Here is a 15157-nt window from a genome sequence, read left to right as displayed (position 1 = left end):
AAGACAGTACGGTGCAGCCATCTTCATCGACCTGGCCAAGGCTTTCAACTCTGTCAATCACCGTATTCTTATCAGCAGACTCAATAGCCTTGGTTTTTCTGACGACTGCCTCGCCTGGTTCACCAACTACTTTGCAGACAGAGTTCAGTGTGTCAAATCGGAGGGCATGTTGTCCAGACCTCTGGCAGTCTCTATGGGGGTACCACAGGGTTCAATTCTTGGGCAGAATCTTTTCTCTGTATATATCAATGATGTCGCTCTTGCTGCGGGCGATTCCCTGATCCACCTCTATGCAGACGACACCATTCTGTATACTTCTGGCCCTTCCTTGGACACTGTGTTAACTAACCTCCAAACGAGCTTCAATGCCATACAACACTCCTTCCGTGGCCTCCAATTGCTCTTAAAACTAGTAAAACCAAATGCATGCTTTTCAACCGTTCGCTGCCCGCACCCGCCCGTCCGACTAGCATCACCACCCTGGACGGTTCCGACCTAGAATATGTGGACAACTATAAATACCTAGGTGTCTGGCTAGACTGTCAACTCTTCTTCCAGACTCATATTAAACATCTCCAATCCAAAATAAAATTTAGAATCAGCTTTCTATTTCGCAACAAAGTCTCCTTCACTCACGCCGCCAAACTTACCCTTGTAAAACTGACTATCCTACCGATCCTCGACTTCGGCGATGTCATCTACAAAATAGCTTCCATCACTCTACTCAGCAAACTGGATGCAGTCTATCACAGTGCCATCCGTTTTGTTACCAAATCACCTTATACCACCCACCACTGCGACCTGTATGCTCTAGTCGACTGGCCCTTGCTACATATTCGTCGCCAGACCCACTGGCTCCAGGTCATCTATAAGTCCATGCTCGGTAAAGCTCCGCCTTATCTCAGTTCACTGGTCACGATAACAACACCCACCCGTAGCACACGTTCCAGCAGGTATATTTCACTGATCATCCCCAAAGCCAACACCTCATTTGGCCGCCTTTCCTTCCAGTTCTCTGCTGCCAGTTATTGGAACGAATTGCAAAAATCACTGAAGTTGGAGACTTTTATTTCCCTCACCAACTTTAAACATCAACTATCTGAGCAGCTAACCGATCACTGCAGCTGTACAAAGTCCATCTGTAAATAGCCCATCCAATCTTCCTACCTCATCCCCATACTGTTTTTATTTTATTTACTTTTCTGCTCTTTTGCACACCAGTATCTCTACTTGCACATCATAATCTGCTCATTTATCACTCCAGTGTTAATCTGTGAAATTGTAATTATTCGCTCCTATGGCCTATTTATTGCCTACCTCCTCATGCCTTTTGCACACACAGTATATAGACTTTATTTTCTCTACTGTGTCATTGACTTGTATTATTGGCTTGTTTATTGTTTACTCCATGTGTAGCTCTGTGTTGTTGTCTGAGTCACACTGCTTTGCTTTATCTTGGCCAGGTCGCAGTTGCAAATGAGAACTTGTTCTCAGTTAGCCTACCTGGTTAAATAAAGGTGAAATAAAATCAAATGTTTTGTGTTGACCCCAGGAAGAGTAGCTGCTGCTTTAGCAATAGCTAATGGAGATCCTAACAAAATATCAAATACCAATCTGAGAAAGCAGTGGGTATGCAAGGAAAGGGTGTTTGGAACAATTAAGCCCAACCATTGAGACACATTGCACTCTGAAAACCCTTTACTTTGTCCATTGTGAAATATCATGATCAACAAGACAAAGCATGGAATTGAAATTTGAAGGTTTTCTAAATTTTTATTTTGGTTATACCAGAAAACAGTAAAGAGTGAAAGATTGCTTAATATTGCTGAGTATAGAAAAAGCAAGTAATTCAATACACTTTCAAATATAATTCAAAGTGGCCAACAATGTATTCCCTTTAAAGCTGTTAAAGGTTTCTGTTCCAGTAAATGCAGAACCATAAGTGAAAATCAGAACAGCAATATATATTTTTCGAAATGATTCAAAATAGAGGATCTCATATCAAACCACAGCTGCAGTTCAAGTAACACTAAACTGCATTTAAAAAAAAAACATTCAGATAATCAGACATATTGCATTTTTTGAGTTCACGTGTCAAACATTTCTCTTTTTATGTTTTTTTAAATAAAAGCCTGTTAGGAGAGTAGACTCTGCATCCATCTTCCTTGACATGGAGGAAAGGCACAAATGTTTCAACAGCATCTGGGAAGCATCAATTGACAATACATAGAAAAACAGAGTTCCAGACGTGTAAACAGACCCCTAACATATACTGCTAATGAACGTACTTTTCTTTGAAAAGCTTGTCAATACAAATGAAAGAAAGCCCGAGACTGAGGGCTAGAGGAGTAATACACACTAACCATGCACGGATTTCAGTCTCTTGGAAAAACATGTGGAATGTTACACATTTTCAGATTAGATGACTCAGAAAAAGGTAACTGTATGTCTAGAGCTAGAAGTCAAGTCTATGTGACAAGGCCTTGGAAAATCGCTATAGAAATCTTAGTCAACATAATCATATTAGTATTATCATCACAAATTACCATATGATCATCTAAGAAATATACTGCATAGCCCAGTACGTTTCTGCAACACACACAGCAGGCAGTGTTTCAGAGATTAGTGGCAAACGTTAAAGCTATACTTCCATTGACTATGAAAAATATATATATAATGCACCCGTATAAAGACTTAAATCTATGATCATTCTGTGAAAGATGGCCTGCGTTGTCTGACTAGCTGCAGCAGCTTTTGCTTTTCTTGTATATTTATTCTGCTTGTAAGTTCAGTTACATACCGGCTGTATAGCCATTCAACAGACAAAAGCTTTTAAAAAATGCATAGACAACAGGAAAAGGTGCAACAAACATGTTTTGAAAGTTCACAAATATTTTAGAAATGTAAGATACAGTAAATATATATTTTGGGTTTTTAGAGGTTATCAAATCATTTTTTTACATCACAAACTATGTGCCTTATATATTTAATAAAATATCCCTTTGGTACATTTTTGTTAGACAAACATGAGATCTGTAAAATGCATTCACTTGTGTACTTTAAGCTATAGAAATCCTGATATTCAACTCCGTTAAAAAAATACCTAAATTCAATAAAGCACCCGTTATGTAGTTCTTGCCAATTTCACTAAATAGACAAGAACCTTCCCACAAAAGTTAAAGTGCACAAAGTATATACTCTACAATGAAGCAATAATATACTGTACTTAACTAAACCACCACTCTTATTTCCTCTAAAGTCTGTGCAGGGAAATCTTGGTTGAGTTGAGGCTTGCAAGAAAAATATTTTTAAAAATCAAATGTCCATATCCTAATTTTACTATGTTCCATTTGAAAATGATTGCATTTATCATTGATGGTGTGCTGGGAAAAAAAGGGGGGGGGGTTTCTAAATTCAGGGACCAATATTAACTTGGTAAGGGAGGAAAGGATAGCCATTTACTTTGGACTAATGCATGATTCAGATCAAAGTCATTTTTTGTGAAACCGTTGGCTGTTTGTTTTAAAGAGTCCAGTGCCATATGCAGTGTTCTAGCTCTTATTTTCCAGTGCTCCTCCTCCTTTCCTCAACCCTCTCATTACCCAACTCCCTGGTCTCGCTCTACCAGTTTGACCCCAGTATGTCCCTGCTACAAGTCCTCCTCCATACTGAAGCTGCTCCCACGACTGCTGGTCTTTGAGGCACCTGGTGACACGAAAAACAGTGGGTCCACCCTCTCTGGGGACAGTGTGTACCCCTCGTCCATGATGATGTCCCCCAGCCCCACGTCTAGGTACAGCCCAGCATTGGAGGGGTCATCCAGCTCGGTGAAGCTTACACTGCCCAGGTCCAGGGGGCTGCTTATGGTCACAACCACAGGGGAGTCAGAGGAAGGTGGGGAGGAGGTAAGGACAGGCTGTGCCATGGCTGCTGCCCCCAGGCTGAGAAAGGTTTGGGAGCAGGCCTCTCCAGCGCTGGGCCCTTGTTTATGGTCTCCCTGCTGAAGGTGCTGCTGCTGAAGGAGGGAGGGGTCTGAACTCAGGCCATGTGACATCGGACTCGAGAGGCCATGGAGCTGAGCCTGTATCTCCAACTCCTTCACATAAGAACAAAAAATAATGATCTCTAAATATATTGTATGATAACATTTCTAGATGTATTTCTCCTTATATTCATGATAACTATAGTAACTTCAGAAAGTATTCACACCCCTTTTGACTTTTTCCATATTTTGTTGTTACAAAGTTGGATTTAATTCAATTATTTTGCCAACGATCTACAAAATACTCTGTCAAAGTGGAAACATTTTTACATGTGTAAAAATGAAAATATTAAAAATAAAAATATATAAACTCAGTGACCAGTTTATCAGGTACACCCATCTAGTACCAAGTTGGACCCTTTGCCTCCAGAACAGCCTGAATTCTTCAGGGCATGACATTCAATCGTTCCTCAATTGGTATCAAGGGACCTGAAGTGTGCCAGAAAAACATTCCCCACACCAGTACACCACCACCACAAGCCTGTCCAGTTGACCCCAGGCAGGATGGGTCCATGGACTCATACTGTTGAGGCCAAATCCTGACTATCAGCATGACGGAACAGGAACCGGGATTCGTCGGACCAGGCAATGTTTTCCACTCCTCAATTGTCCAGTGTTGGTGATTGCATGTCCACTGGAGCAGCTTGTTGTTTTTAGCTGATAGGAGTGTAATCCGGTGTGGTCGTCTGCTGCAATAGCCCCTCCGTGACAACGATCAACGAGTTGTGCGTTCCAAGATGCGTTCTGCACACCACTGTTATACTGCGCCGTTATTTTGTCTGTTTGTGGCACACCTGTTGGCTTGCACGATTCTTGTCATTGTTCTCCAACCTCTCTCATCAATAATGTTTTCTCCCACAGGACTGCCGCTGACTGGATGTTTTTTTGTTTGTCGCACCATTCTTGGTTACCACGCTCAAAGTCGCTTAGATCACTAGTTTTACTCATTCTAACAATCAATCGAACAGTAACTGAATGCTTGATGCCTGTCTGCCTGCTTTATATGGTAAGCCAAGGCCACTTGACTCACGAGAAGATATCCATTTTTGTGTATGGTGTGGATTGAAAAAAAGTGATTAAAATATATTTTTTAAAGAATCATCTTTGGCAGTGATTACAGATGTGAGTCTTTCAGGGTAAGTCTAAGAGCTTTGCACAACTGGATTGCGCAATATTTGCCAATTATCCTTTTTAAAATTCTTTAAGCTCTGTCAAGTTGGTTGTTGATCATTGCTGCTTAACAGCTATTTTCAAGTCATGCCATAGATTTTCAAGCCGCTTTTAGTCAAAACTGTAAATAGGCCATTCAATGTTGTCTTGGTAAGCAACTCCTGTGTAGATTTGGTGAATGTCTCCCAGTGTCTGTTGGAAAGCAGACTGAACCAGGTTTTCCTCTAGGATTTTGCCTGTGCTTAGCTTTATTCCATTTCTTCTTATTCTAACCAACCTCCTTGCCAATGACAAGCATACCCATAACACGATGCTGCCACCACCATGCTTGAAAATATGAAGAGTGGTTCTATGTGATTTATTGTGTTGGATTTGCCCCAAACATAACGCTTTATATTCAGGACATAAAGTTAATTTATTTTAGAGCCTTATTGCAAACAGGATGCTTGTTTTGGAATATTTTTATTCTGTACATTTTGTGGAGTAACAACGTTGTTGATCCATCCTCAGTTCTATCACAGCCATTAAACTTTGTAATGGTTTTAAAGTCACCATTGGCTTCATGGTGAAACTCCTGAGCGATTTCCTCCCTCTCCAGCAACTGAGTTAGGAAGGACATCTGTATCTTTGTAGTGACTGGGTGTATTGATACACCATCCAAAGTGTAATTAATAACTTCACCATGCTAAAAGGGATAATCAATGTCTACTTTTTTATTTTTACCCATTTTCTTGAGGCATTGGAAAACCACCTCCCTGCTCGCCTCCCTACCACTGAGGAAGTAGCTCCCGCTCAGCCCAGTCAAAACTCTTGGCCCCCAATGGTGGAACAAACTTGGAAACAGCCAATCACCACCTTCCGGTCTTTGGAATACCTAGGATTTGAAACCCCACCCCCTAAGTTTTAGATGCACTATTGTTAAGTGACTGTCCCACTGGATGTCATAAGGTGAATGGTAAGTCGCTCTGGACCTTAAATGACTTAAATGTAAATGTAAATGTATTTGTATGTGTGGGGTACAGAAATGAGGTAGTAATTCAGAAATCATGTCAAACACTATCATTGCACAGAGTGAGTCCATGCAACTTATTACGTGATTTGTTTAGCAAATTTGTTGCCATAACAAAGGGGTTGAATAATTATTGACTCAAGACATTTCAGCTTTTCATTTTTAATTAATTAGTTAATTTTGAAAAACAGAATTCCACTTTGACATTATGGGTTATTGTGTGTAGGCCAGTGACAAAAAAATCTAAATGTAATCCATTTTAAATTCAGGCTGTAACAACAAAATGTGGAAAAAGTCAAGAGGTGTGAATACTTTCTGAAGGCACTGTATGTCCAATAACTGACCTGGATGCGCAGCATCAAGCTGTGGTTAGCATGTTCCAGCTTCTTCTGACGCATCTCTACCTCCTTGGCTCTCTGCTGCTCCTTCTGCAGCTTCCTGATGTAGTCCACCGAGGCCTTCAGAATGGTGCCCTTATTCCAGCGCATCTCCCTACAGCCATGAGAAAAAGAGAGAAGGTTGTTAGAGAGGAATATCAAATCTGATACAAATTGAATATTGCTTTTCAGTGGCCTCCCGGGTGGCACAGTGGTCTAAGGCACTGCATCGCAGTGCTAGCTGTGCCACCAGAGACTCTGGGTTCGAGCCAAGGCTCTGTCGCCGTGGGCCGCGACTGGGAGGTCCATGGGGCGACGCACAATTGGCCTAGCGTCGTCCGGGTTAGGGAGGGTTTGGCCGGCAGGGATATCGTTGTCTCATCGCGCACTAGCGACTCCTGTGGCAGACCGGGCGCAGTGCACGCTGACCAGGTCGCCAGGTGTACAGTTTCCTCCGACACATTGGTGCGGCTGGCTTCCGGGTTGGATATGCATTGCATCAATAATTATTTTAATTTGTAATATTGCTTTTCATTCCCAAAATGTAAAATCTGATTGAGATTTATTTGTATACCAATACCACCACTGATCAAGTCATCTAAAGTAAATGTCCTGAATAAGAGAACAATAACGACAAACTCACGGGTCACTTGACTTGGGTATTATGGCCCCAAGCTCCGTTATGCGGTCATTGATGTTAAACCTCCGCCTCCTCTCAACTGTCAAGAGAAACAATGGGGAAAGAGATTAAGAAATGAAACTCACTGCCACTCCAAGAGGAACAAGAGCTGTCTAGCATCATAGAGGGTAAAGAACAATACAGAAGTGAGTAAAAAAAAAAAAAAGAAGGTATGACTCACTGAGGTTATGGTTGTCCTTCTTCTGTCTCTCTTTCACCAGCGCTTTGGTATCTGCATATTAAACATAACATATACTTTAGAGGTGCTGCTGTGCAGTCTAAAAATCCATTCTAACAATTTACAATTTAACAAAATGGAAAGTTACATAGGACATAACATAAGAAGTTTATAATCCCCCCAAAAACATTCTTATCTCCAGAGCTATAGAAAATATGGAGGAACTGGACAGTGAAGATCATGGACCTAGTACAGGGAAAGGAACAAGGCCATACCAGAGTATTCCCTTTTAATATTGGTCAGATCCGCAGGGCAGGAGTTGCTGACAGTGAGGGTAGGTGCTGCCATTCCAGGACTATGGTATACATCCAGGAGGTTCCCAGGGAGCTGTAAGAGGCAAGGGAAACCACTGCATTAACATCAAAGCAAACAAAGTTTAACACTGACAACCTGGACAAGCTTCCAGGAGAAACTAATGAAACATAAAAATTCAACTCAATATATTTTCTATTGTCATATGTTTTCTTGTTCTACATGTATCAGAATACTCATTTAACTGTCATAACTTTCAAAACAGGCTGTGTCATAGCCGTCGGCGATCAGGCCCACCACCAAACTTTATGATGGTGTTGGAGTCATGCGTGACCACGCAGTCGTGTACAGGGAGTACAGGAGCAGGCTCCGAGACTGCTGAACAGCTAACTCTAGTGGTCTCCCTACAAAGACCTGCATCTTAGAAACTATTTGCACTGACTACCCACACAAACACCCACAAGCACACACTCAACGCTGCCGTTCTATTGTCACATTTTAGACAATTAGCAGATGCTCTTAACCATAATTGCTCCTGTAAGTTGCTCTTGCTCAAGGGCACAGACAGATTTTTCCCTTAGTCGGCTTGGAAATCCAAACCAGCGACCTTTCTGTCACTGGGCCAACACTCTTAAGCGCTAGGCTACCTATATAGTATTTATTCCACTGTGTGATCCAAGTCAATACCCACTTTATATTTGTAAATGCAGTGTAATACAGTCCATTATTACTATGCATACTATCTCTCTTATTACTTGTCATTTTTGACTTGACCCTTTGTTATTATTGTTATTGACTAATGTACAGCCTTGTTGAGGGAGTTAGCACATAAGCATTTCACTGCACATTTTATACCTGCTGTAAACTGTGTATGTGACAAATACAATTTGATAATGGGAATCCAACATCCTAGATTTCCAATAACTCAAATTTGTATATCGATCCTGGTAGAAGTAGAACATTTTTAAGATAAGCTACATTGTAGTACTGTATTATATTTGACCTTCAATGATTGTACACAAGGATACTAAATTACCATACGACAGGTTGGCTGGTTTATATGGAATATAATTTCAAGCAAGTCATCACAATTTATTATAAGCCTAATACCTTGTTGAACCTTCAATTATGGAAAAGGTATCCAAAAGCATTAACGCATTTGAAACAAATCTGACATGTGTTGCGGTAGGCTATAAATCCTTATAAATGTGAGAAATATTGCTAAATGTCTATCCCCCCCCCCCATTTTCCCCACCTAAAATGACATAGCCAAATCTAACTGCCTGTAGCGCTGGCCATGAAGCAAGGATATGCATATTCTAGGTACCATTTGAAAGGAAACACTTTGAGGTTTGTGGAAATGTGAAAGGAATGTAGGAGAATATACACATTAGATCTGGTAAAAGATAATACCATCATCTGATGTACCATCATCTTGAAATGCAAGAGAATGTATTATTCCAGCACAGGTGCAATTTAGATTTTGGCCACTAGATGGCAGAGGTGCATGTGCATACTATTGGACTGATCCAAGGAACCATTGCATTTCTCTTTAAAATGTATCAAGACTGCCCAAATGTGTCATTTGTTTATTAATAACTTTTCATGTTCAAAACAGTGCATTCTCCTAAAACAATAGCATTGTATTATTTCACTGTAATAGCTACTGTAAATTGCACAGTGCCGTTATATTAACAAGAAGTTAAGCTTTCTGCCAATATCAGATATGTCTATGTCCTGGGAAATGTTCTTGTTACTTACAACCGCATGCTAATTGCTTTAGCCTACATTAGCTCAACCGTTCTACAGGGGACCCACCAATCCTGAAGACATTTTAACAAGGCCACTCTGCCATGTACTGCCAAACAACCTGATTGATTTACCTCAATGTTCTTTCTTTTCATGCTCCTGAAGCAAAACCCAAATCCCAATTTTCTGATGCGGGAAGTAATCTCTTCAATCTCTTTCCATCTAACAACTCAACTGTTAAAAACGTATTTTGAGCACCCTCTGAATTGTCCACCATTCCAACTTCACATACTGCCATGCCCTGCATGATTTGTCCTCCTCTCCCGTTTCCCCTGGTTGCTACCCCACCCAGACAACACTGGCCTGACGAGTCTTAGATAAGTGCCAGAAGAGTATGTTTACTCCTCCAGCACCACTGAATTCCAGTTTGAGAAATTCAACCACGACAAAACAGATATAGCAAGATAATTCCAAAAATGATAGGCTAGTTGTTAATTGAATTTCAATGCATAATTGTCACTAATTTGACAGATCCACACATTTGTCCATACTTGTGTTTTCATATTAGCCCAATTGGAATTGACAAATACACATTTCCACATACTGTACTAGGCAGCTGTAGACCCAAGTCAATTAACGTCATGAAGTCATCATTGAAACTTGATTCAAGGCTGATGATGTCGTCAATTACGCCATCTATCTGGAAAGACACACAGACATAATAGAACAGCTAATAAAATATATATTTTTTAATGTGGAAAGTTAAAGGACAGCTTGAATTAAACTGTATTACATTACTTGAAATGTGTAAATATATATATATATATATACACACACACATATACAGTGGGGCAAAAAAGCATTTAGTCAGCCACCAATTGTGCAAGTTCTCCCACTTAATAGGATGAGAGAGGCCTGTAATATTCATCATAGGTACACTTCAATTATGACAGACAAAATGAGGGGGAAAAATCCAGAAAATCACATTGTAGGATTTTTAATCAATTTATTTGCAAATTATGGTGGAAAATAAGTATTTTGTCAATAACGAAAGTGTATCTAAATACTTTGTTATATACCATTTGTTGGCAATGACAGAGGTCAAACGTTTTCTGTAAGTCTTCACAAGGTTTTCACACACTGTTGCTGGTATTTTGGCCCATTCCTCCATGCAGATCTCCTCTAGAGCAGTGATGTTTTGGGGCTGTTGCTGGGCAACACAGACTTTCAACTCCCTCCAAAGATTTTCTATGGGGTTGAGATCTGGAGACTGGCTAGGCCACTCCAGGACCTTGAAATGCTTCTTACGAAGCCACTCTTTCGTTTCGTTGCAACTCAGCATTCTTTGTCCTCCAAACACAACGAGTTGAGTTTTTACCAAAAAGTTATATTTTGGTTTCATCTGACCATATTACATTCTCACAATCTTCTTCTGGATCATCCAAATGCTCTCTAGCAAACTTCAGACGGGCCTGGACATGTACTGGCTTAAGCAGGGGGACACGCCTGGCACTGCAGGATCTGAGGCCCTGGCGGCGTAGTGTGTTACTGATGGTAGGTTTTGTTACTTTGGTCCCAGCTCTCTGCAGGTCATTCACTAGGTCCCCCCGTGTGGTTCTGGGACTTTTGCTCACCGTTCTTGTGATCATTTTGACCCCACAGGGTGAGATCTTGTGTGGAGCCCCAGATCGAGGGAGATTATCAGTGGTCTTGATTGTCTTCCATTTCCTAATAATTGCTCCCACAGTTGATTTCTTCAAACCAAGCTGCTTACCTATTGCAGATTCAGTCTTCACAGCCTGGTGCAGGTCTACAATTTTGTTTCTGGTGTCCTTTGACAGCTCTTTGGTCTTGGCCATAGTGGAGTTTGGAGTGTGACTGTTTGATGTTGTGGACAGGTGTATTTTATACTGATAGCAAGTTCAAACAGGTTCCATTAATACAGGTAACGAGTGGAGGACAGAAGAGCCTCTTAAAGAAGGTCTGTGAGAGCCAGAAATCTTGCTTGTTTGTAGGTGACCAAATACTTATTTCCCACCATAATTAGCAAATAAATTCATTACAAATCCTACAATGTGATTTTCTGGATTTTTTCTCTCTCATTTTGTCTGTCATAGATGAAGTGTACCTATGATGAAAATTACAGGCCTCTCTCATCTTTTTAAGTGGGAGAACTTGCACAATTGGTGGCTGACTAAATACTTTTTTTGCCCCACTGTATATATCTATGGAAGGTACAATGACACAAAGTAATTATCTTGCCCTAATGAAGAATGATTTCAAAAGAAAAGGCATGTGTCTAAGAGAGGTGCAGATATCATTAAGCTGACAGTGTAGTATTTAACAGCAGACTGTGCAACTAAGCCAACAATGGCAACATGACAAGAGGCATTACAGAACAAACAAAAAAGTAATTACGTGATCAGTAGGTTAGGCCTTCAACCCAAACTTTCATTGAAAATATGTCTGAGACAATGAGAAGCCGTTCAATTGTGAGCTTTATCCATGGACTTCGCATAGCTTTATTCCACTTAGACTAAACAAAACGTCTATAAATTGTGGGAGTTCAAATTAGTTACAAATCTGATGCCTGCCGCAAAAGGCAGTAGTTCCATACAAACAGTAGCATGATACCATCCCACTTAAGACATCAAGCCAATGTGAGTGGTGTATTGCAGTGTAATGCGGTCTTAAGTCATACCACATACCTCCTCTTTCTTGGATCCCAGATTGAGTAAAGCCATTGGGCTGTTTGGAGCACTGAGGGCCGTGGGAGTCATCTCAGGGGCAGAGCTAGACAGTGGCAAGGGAGATACACCTAGGATTTGAGGTGCCACCTTATTGCCGAGGGTGGTGGAGAGATACTCCTTCACCTGCTGCCTCTGAGACTGCTGGATGTGATACTTGGTGGGGTTCTCCAGATGGCTCTGCACCTAACACATTTAAAAAACATGTTAGTCAAACAGCCAACTAAGAAGGCAACTTGTAACATGCCAATTTAATATGGAGGTTATAAGCTACCATTTCATGATGTGTAGTTCCCTGGAGAGAAACCATTTGAAGTGGAGTCTCACCTTCAACACCTCCACGGGCACCTGTGCGGGTGGCTTGCGAGCAGCCATTGGGGGCAGAGTGACATAGATGGCAGGGGTGGAGTCAGTTGCCCTGAGCTGAGCCACAGAGTTCTGCTGCTGGGCCTCCCGTCTCTCTTGTTCCTGGGCTTGTTCCCGCATCAGCTGCTGCCGAAGCAGCACACGCGATGACATGGCTCAGTTGGGTTGTATACCTCCATTCAAACAGGAGAGGGAAGAGAGAGGTAAGAATATATACATGTACAATATGCTCTGGCTTTTATATGGCTTGGCTGTATAGGTCTAACTCATCCTCAGATAGCAAGCTCTGGAAGTCAGACTCCTGAACAAGATTATATTTCCAACACCCAGATGAACCAGCAGAATAAATTGAAATGGGATTTTGTTCAACATTCTCACTTGCTGGGCTCCTTTCATTTATCCTGCTTTGTGGTATAACTACCCCTCTGTGTAGGTAATGCAGTCATTGGTGCAGGGTCTCATATGGTTAGTTCGCTTACTCTAGTTCTTCCTGACCAATGACTTAACCTATGGACCTTACTTCCGTCAACCCTTTTTGGCTGCAGATACATGTCCACAGAGCTATGGTATTCAAACTTGTTCAGTGGGGACCCCATTTTTATCCCAGTCAGAGTTTATGGGGACAGCATTTTTTCCACCCCAAATCTAATGACACATCAACAAATAACCTTCAATTAATGACATGTTCATCAAAGAAACCAATAAATACATTTACTCAATAACATTTTTTTTTCAAAATATCTTTCTCAAAAACGTTTGTATATTGTCCCATTAAATCATCTGTACTCTTAATTTTGTTCCAAAAAAACATATATTTTACGTCCCCTCTGAAGTTCCCCGCGACCACGACTTTGAATACCACTGCCCCAGAAGCAAAAGGTCAAAACAGCCATGCCAATAACGTAAAGAGTATGGATATACTGACAAGATACACGTCTCTCCGCCCTAACAACGGGATACGTTGTCCACACAGCTGCGCGGTGGGCTGTCTAGTTCCCGCATATCCTTTCTTAAAATTGGTGGATACATCTCATTGTAATACTTAAACGTTTATTTCCTCAAAGTTGCTTATATCAGCACACTCGTAATAACTTAAACATTACAAAACTTTTATTCGAACAAATAAACCTCACGTAGCAAATAAGCCATTTATTTCGACACTCATTGACCTCCATGCAAAAACAACTTCCTTGGTTGGCGACAGGAGGGAGACCGATTTTCCGACGAGTTGGGCCTCTCGCTTCCCCTCTGCTGTTTACCAACATGTGGAGTCCAGTTCAAGAATTTAACGATCTGTATTGGAAAGCTCTTGCATTGACTGAATTCAAATGGAATTCACCCAAACTGTTAATCAGATTAAAGCCTGTACATTTCAGTTTGCTTACTCCTTTTCTATTAAAGGCAGTGGATAGCTAGACCAAAATGACGTTGGCTGGCTGGCTAGCTAGCTAAAGTTACACAATAATGACGACTTACGTAAAGATGTGTGGACATATTAGCTAGTTAGCTAGCTGCTAACGTTACGGAGAAAACAGCTACGCTTCCAAAGTGTTGGACAACAAACAATACAAGTTGGTCAGTGTGGCCACTATAATACAACAGTGTTACCACTTCAACACTTCTATAAACAAGATAAAAACATACCTTTACTTCAGTTCAAATAATTCCGAATGAGGCACCTGTGTGAGAGCAGCATTAGCCAACGTTAGCAGGGAGTTTTTTTTGGAGGGGGGGCAGGAAGTTGTCAAACTTGACAATTAGTTTGTCAAAATAACAACTGGAGAATTTGTGTTCCCTGTCATGTCTGCATTTAGCGTGGAATTTAAAATTCTGTCGAGCTAGGTACAGTATCTAACTAATAATGTGCCAATTGCGGAAAATGCCAGCAACGAGTAGTGGTGGAGTGTCGCTTCAAAAACAATTTTATTTATTTTTTATTTCACCTTTATTTAACCAGGTAGGCTAGTTGAGAACAAGTTCTCATTTGCAACTGCGACCTGGCCAAGATAAAGCATAGCAGTGTGAACAGACAACACAGAGTTACACATGGAGTAAACAATTAACAAGTCAATAACACAGAGAAAAAAAGGGGAGTCTATATACAATGTGTGCAAAAGGCATGAGGAGGTAGGCGAATAATTACAATATTGCAGATTAACACTGGAGTGATAAATGATCATGTACAGGTAGAGATATTGGTGTGCAAAAGAGCAGAAAAGTAAATAAATAAAAACTGTGGGGATGAGGTAGGTGAAAATGGGTGTGCTATTTACCAATAGATTATGTACAGCTGCAGCGATCGGTTAGCTGCTCAGCTAGCTGATGTTTGAAGTTGGTGAGGGAGATAAAAGTCTCCAACTTCAGCGATTTTTGCAAATCTTTCCAGTCACAGGCAGCAGAGTACTGGAACGAAAGGCGGCCGAATGAGGTGTTGGCTTTAGGGATGATCAATGAGATACACCTGCTGGAGCGCGTGCTACGGGTGGGTGTTGCCATCGTGACCAGTGAGCTGAGATAAGACGGAGCTT

General features: G+C 41.1%; 1 protein-coding gene across 2 annotated transcripts; it reads right to left on the bottom strand.

The window, feature by feature from the left end:
- Nucleotides 1–1753: 1753 nt before the first annotated feature.
- Nucleotides 1754–14417, bottom strand: LOC124031486 (transcription factor E3-like). Of its 2 annotated transcripts, XM_046342755.1 has the most exons (9): nucleotides 14274–14417; nucleotides 12591–12802; nucleotides 12225–12449; nucleotides 10121–10216; nucleotides 7731–7842; nucleotides 7459–7509; nucleotides 7242–7317; nucleotides 6566–6713; nucleotides 1754–4096 (listed from the first exon to the last, which is right to left on the bottom strand). In XM_046342755.1, the coding sequence occupies exons 2-9, from the start codon at nucleotides 12780–12782 to the stop codon at nucleotides 3650–3652; spliced, it is 1347 nt and encodes a 448-aa protein (XP_046198711.1). In that variant the 5' UTR covers nucleotides 12783–12802; nucleotides 14274–14417; the 3' UTR covers nucleotides 1754–3649. The 2 variants fall into 2 exon arrangements, with proteins under 2 accessions (XP_046198711.1, XP_046198712.1); XM_046342756.1 differs by lacking the exon at nucleotides 10121–10216.
- Nucleotides 14418–15157: the final 740 nt, after the last annotated feature.

This window comes from Oncorhynchus gorbuscha, linkage group LG03 (genome assembly GCF_021184085.1).
Source record: "Oncorhynchus gorbuscha isolate QuinsamMale2020 ecotype Even-year linkage group LG03, OgorEven_v1.0, whole genome shotgun sequence".
NCBI lineage: Eukaryota > Metazoa > Chordata > Actinopteri > Salmoniformes > Salmonidae > Oncorhynchus > Oncorhynchus gorbuscha.
This window is presented reverse-complemented; position numbering and strand designations above follow the sequence as displayed.

Excerpts from the sequence above, each read along its gene's own strand:
- LOC124031486 (XM_046342755.1), bottom strand. The coding sequence starts at position 12,782 with ATGTCATCGCGTGTGCTGCTTCGGCAGCAGCTGATGCGGGAACAAGCC. Across the intron at positions 12,450-12,590 it reads TGCCCGTGGAGGTGTTGAAG|GTGCAGAGCCATCTGGAGAA; the intron begins GTGAGACTCCAC and ends TAAATGTGTTAG. Across the intron at positions 7,318-7,458 it reads GAAGGACAACCATAACCTCA|TTGAGAGGAGGCGGAGGTTT; the intron begins GTGAGTCATACC and ends TTCTCTTGACAG.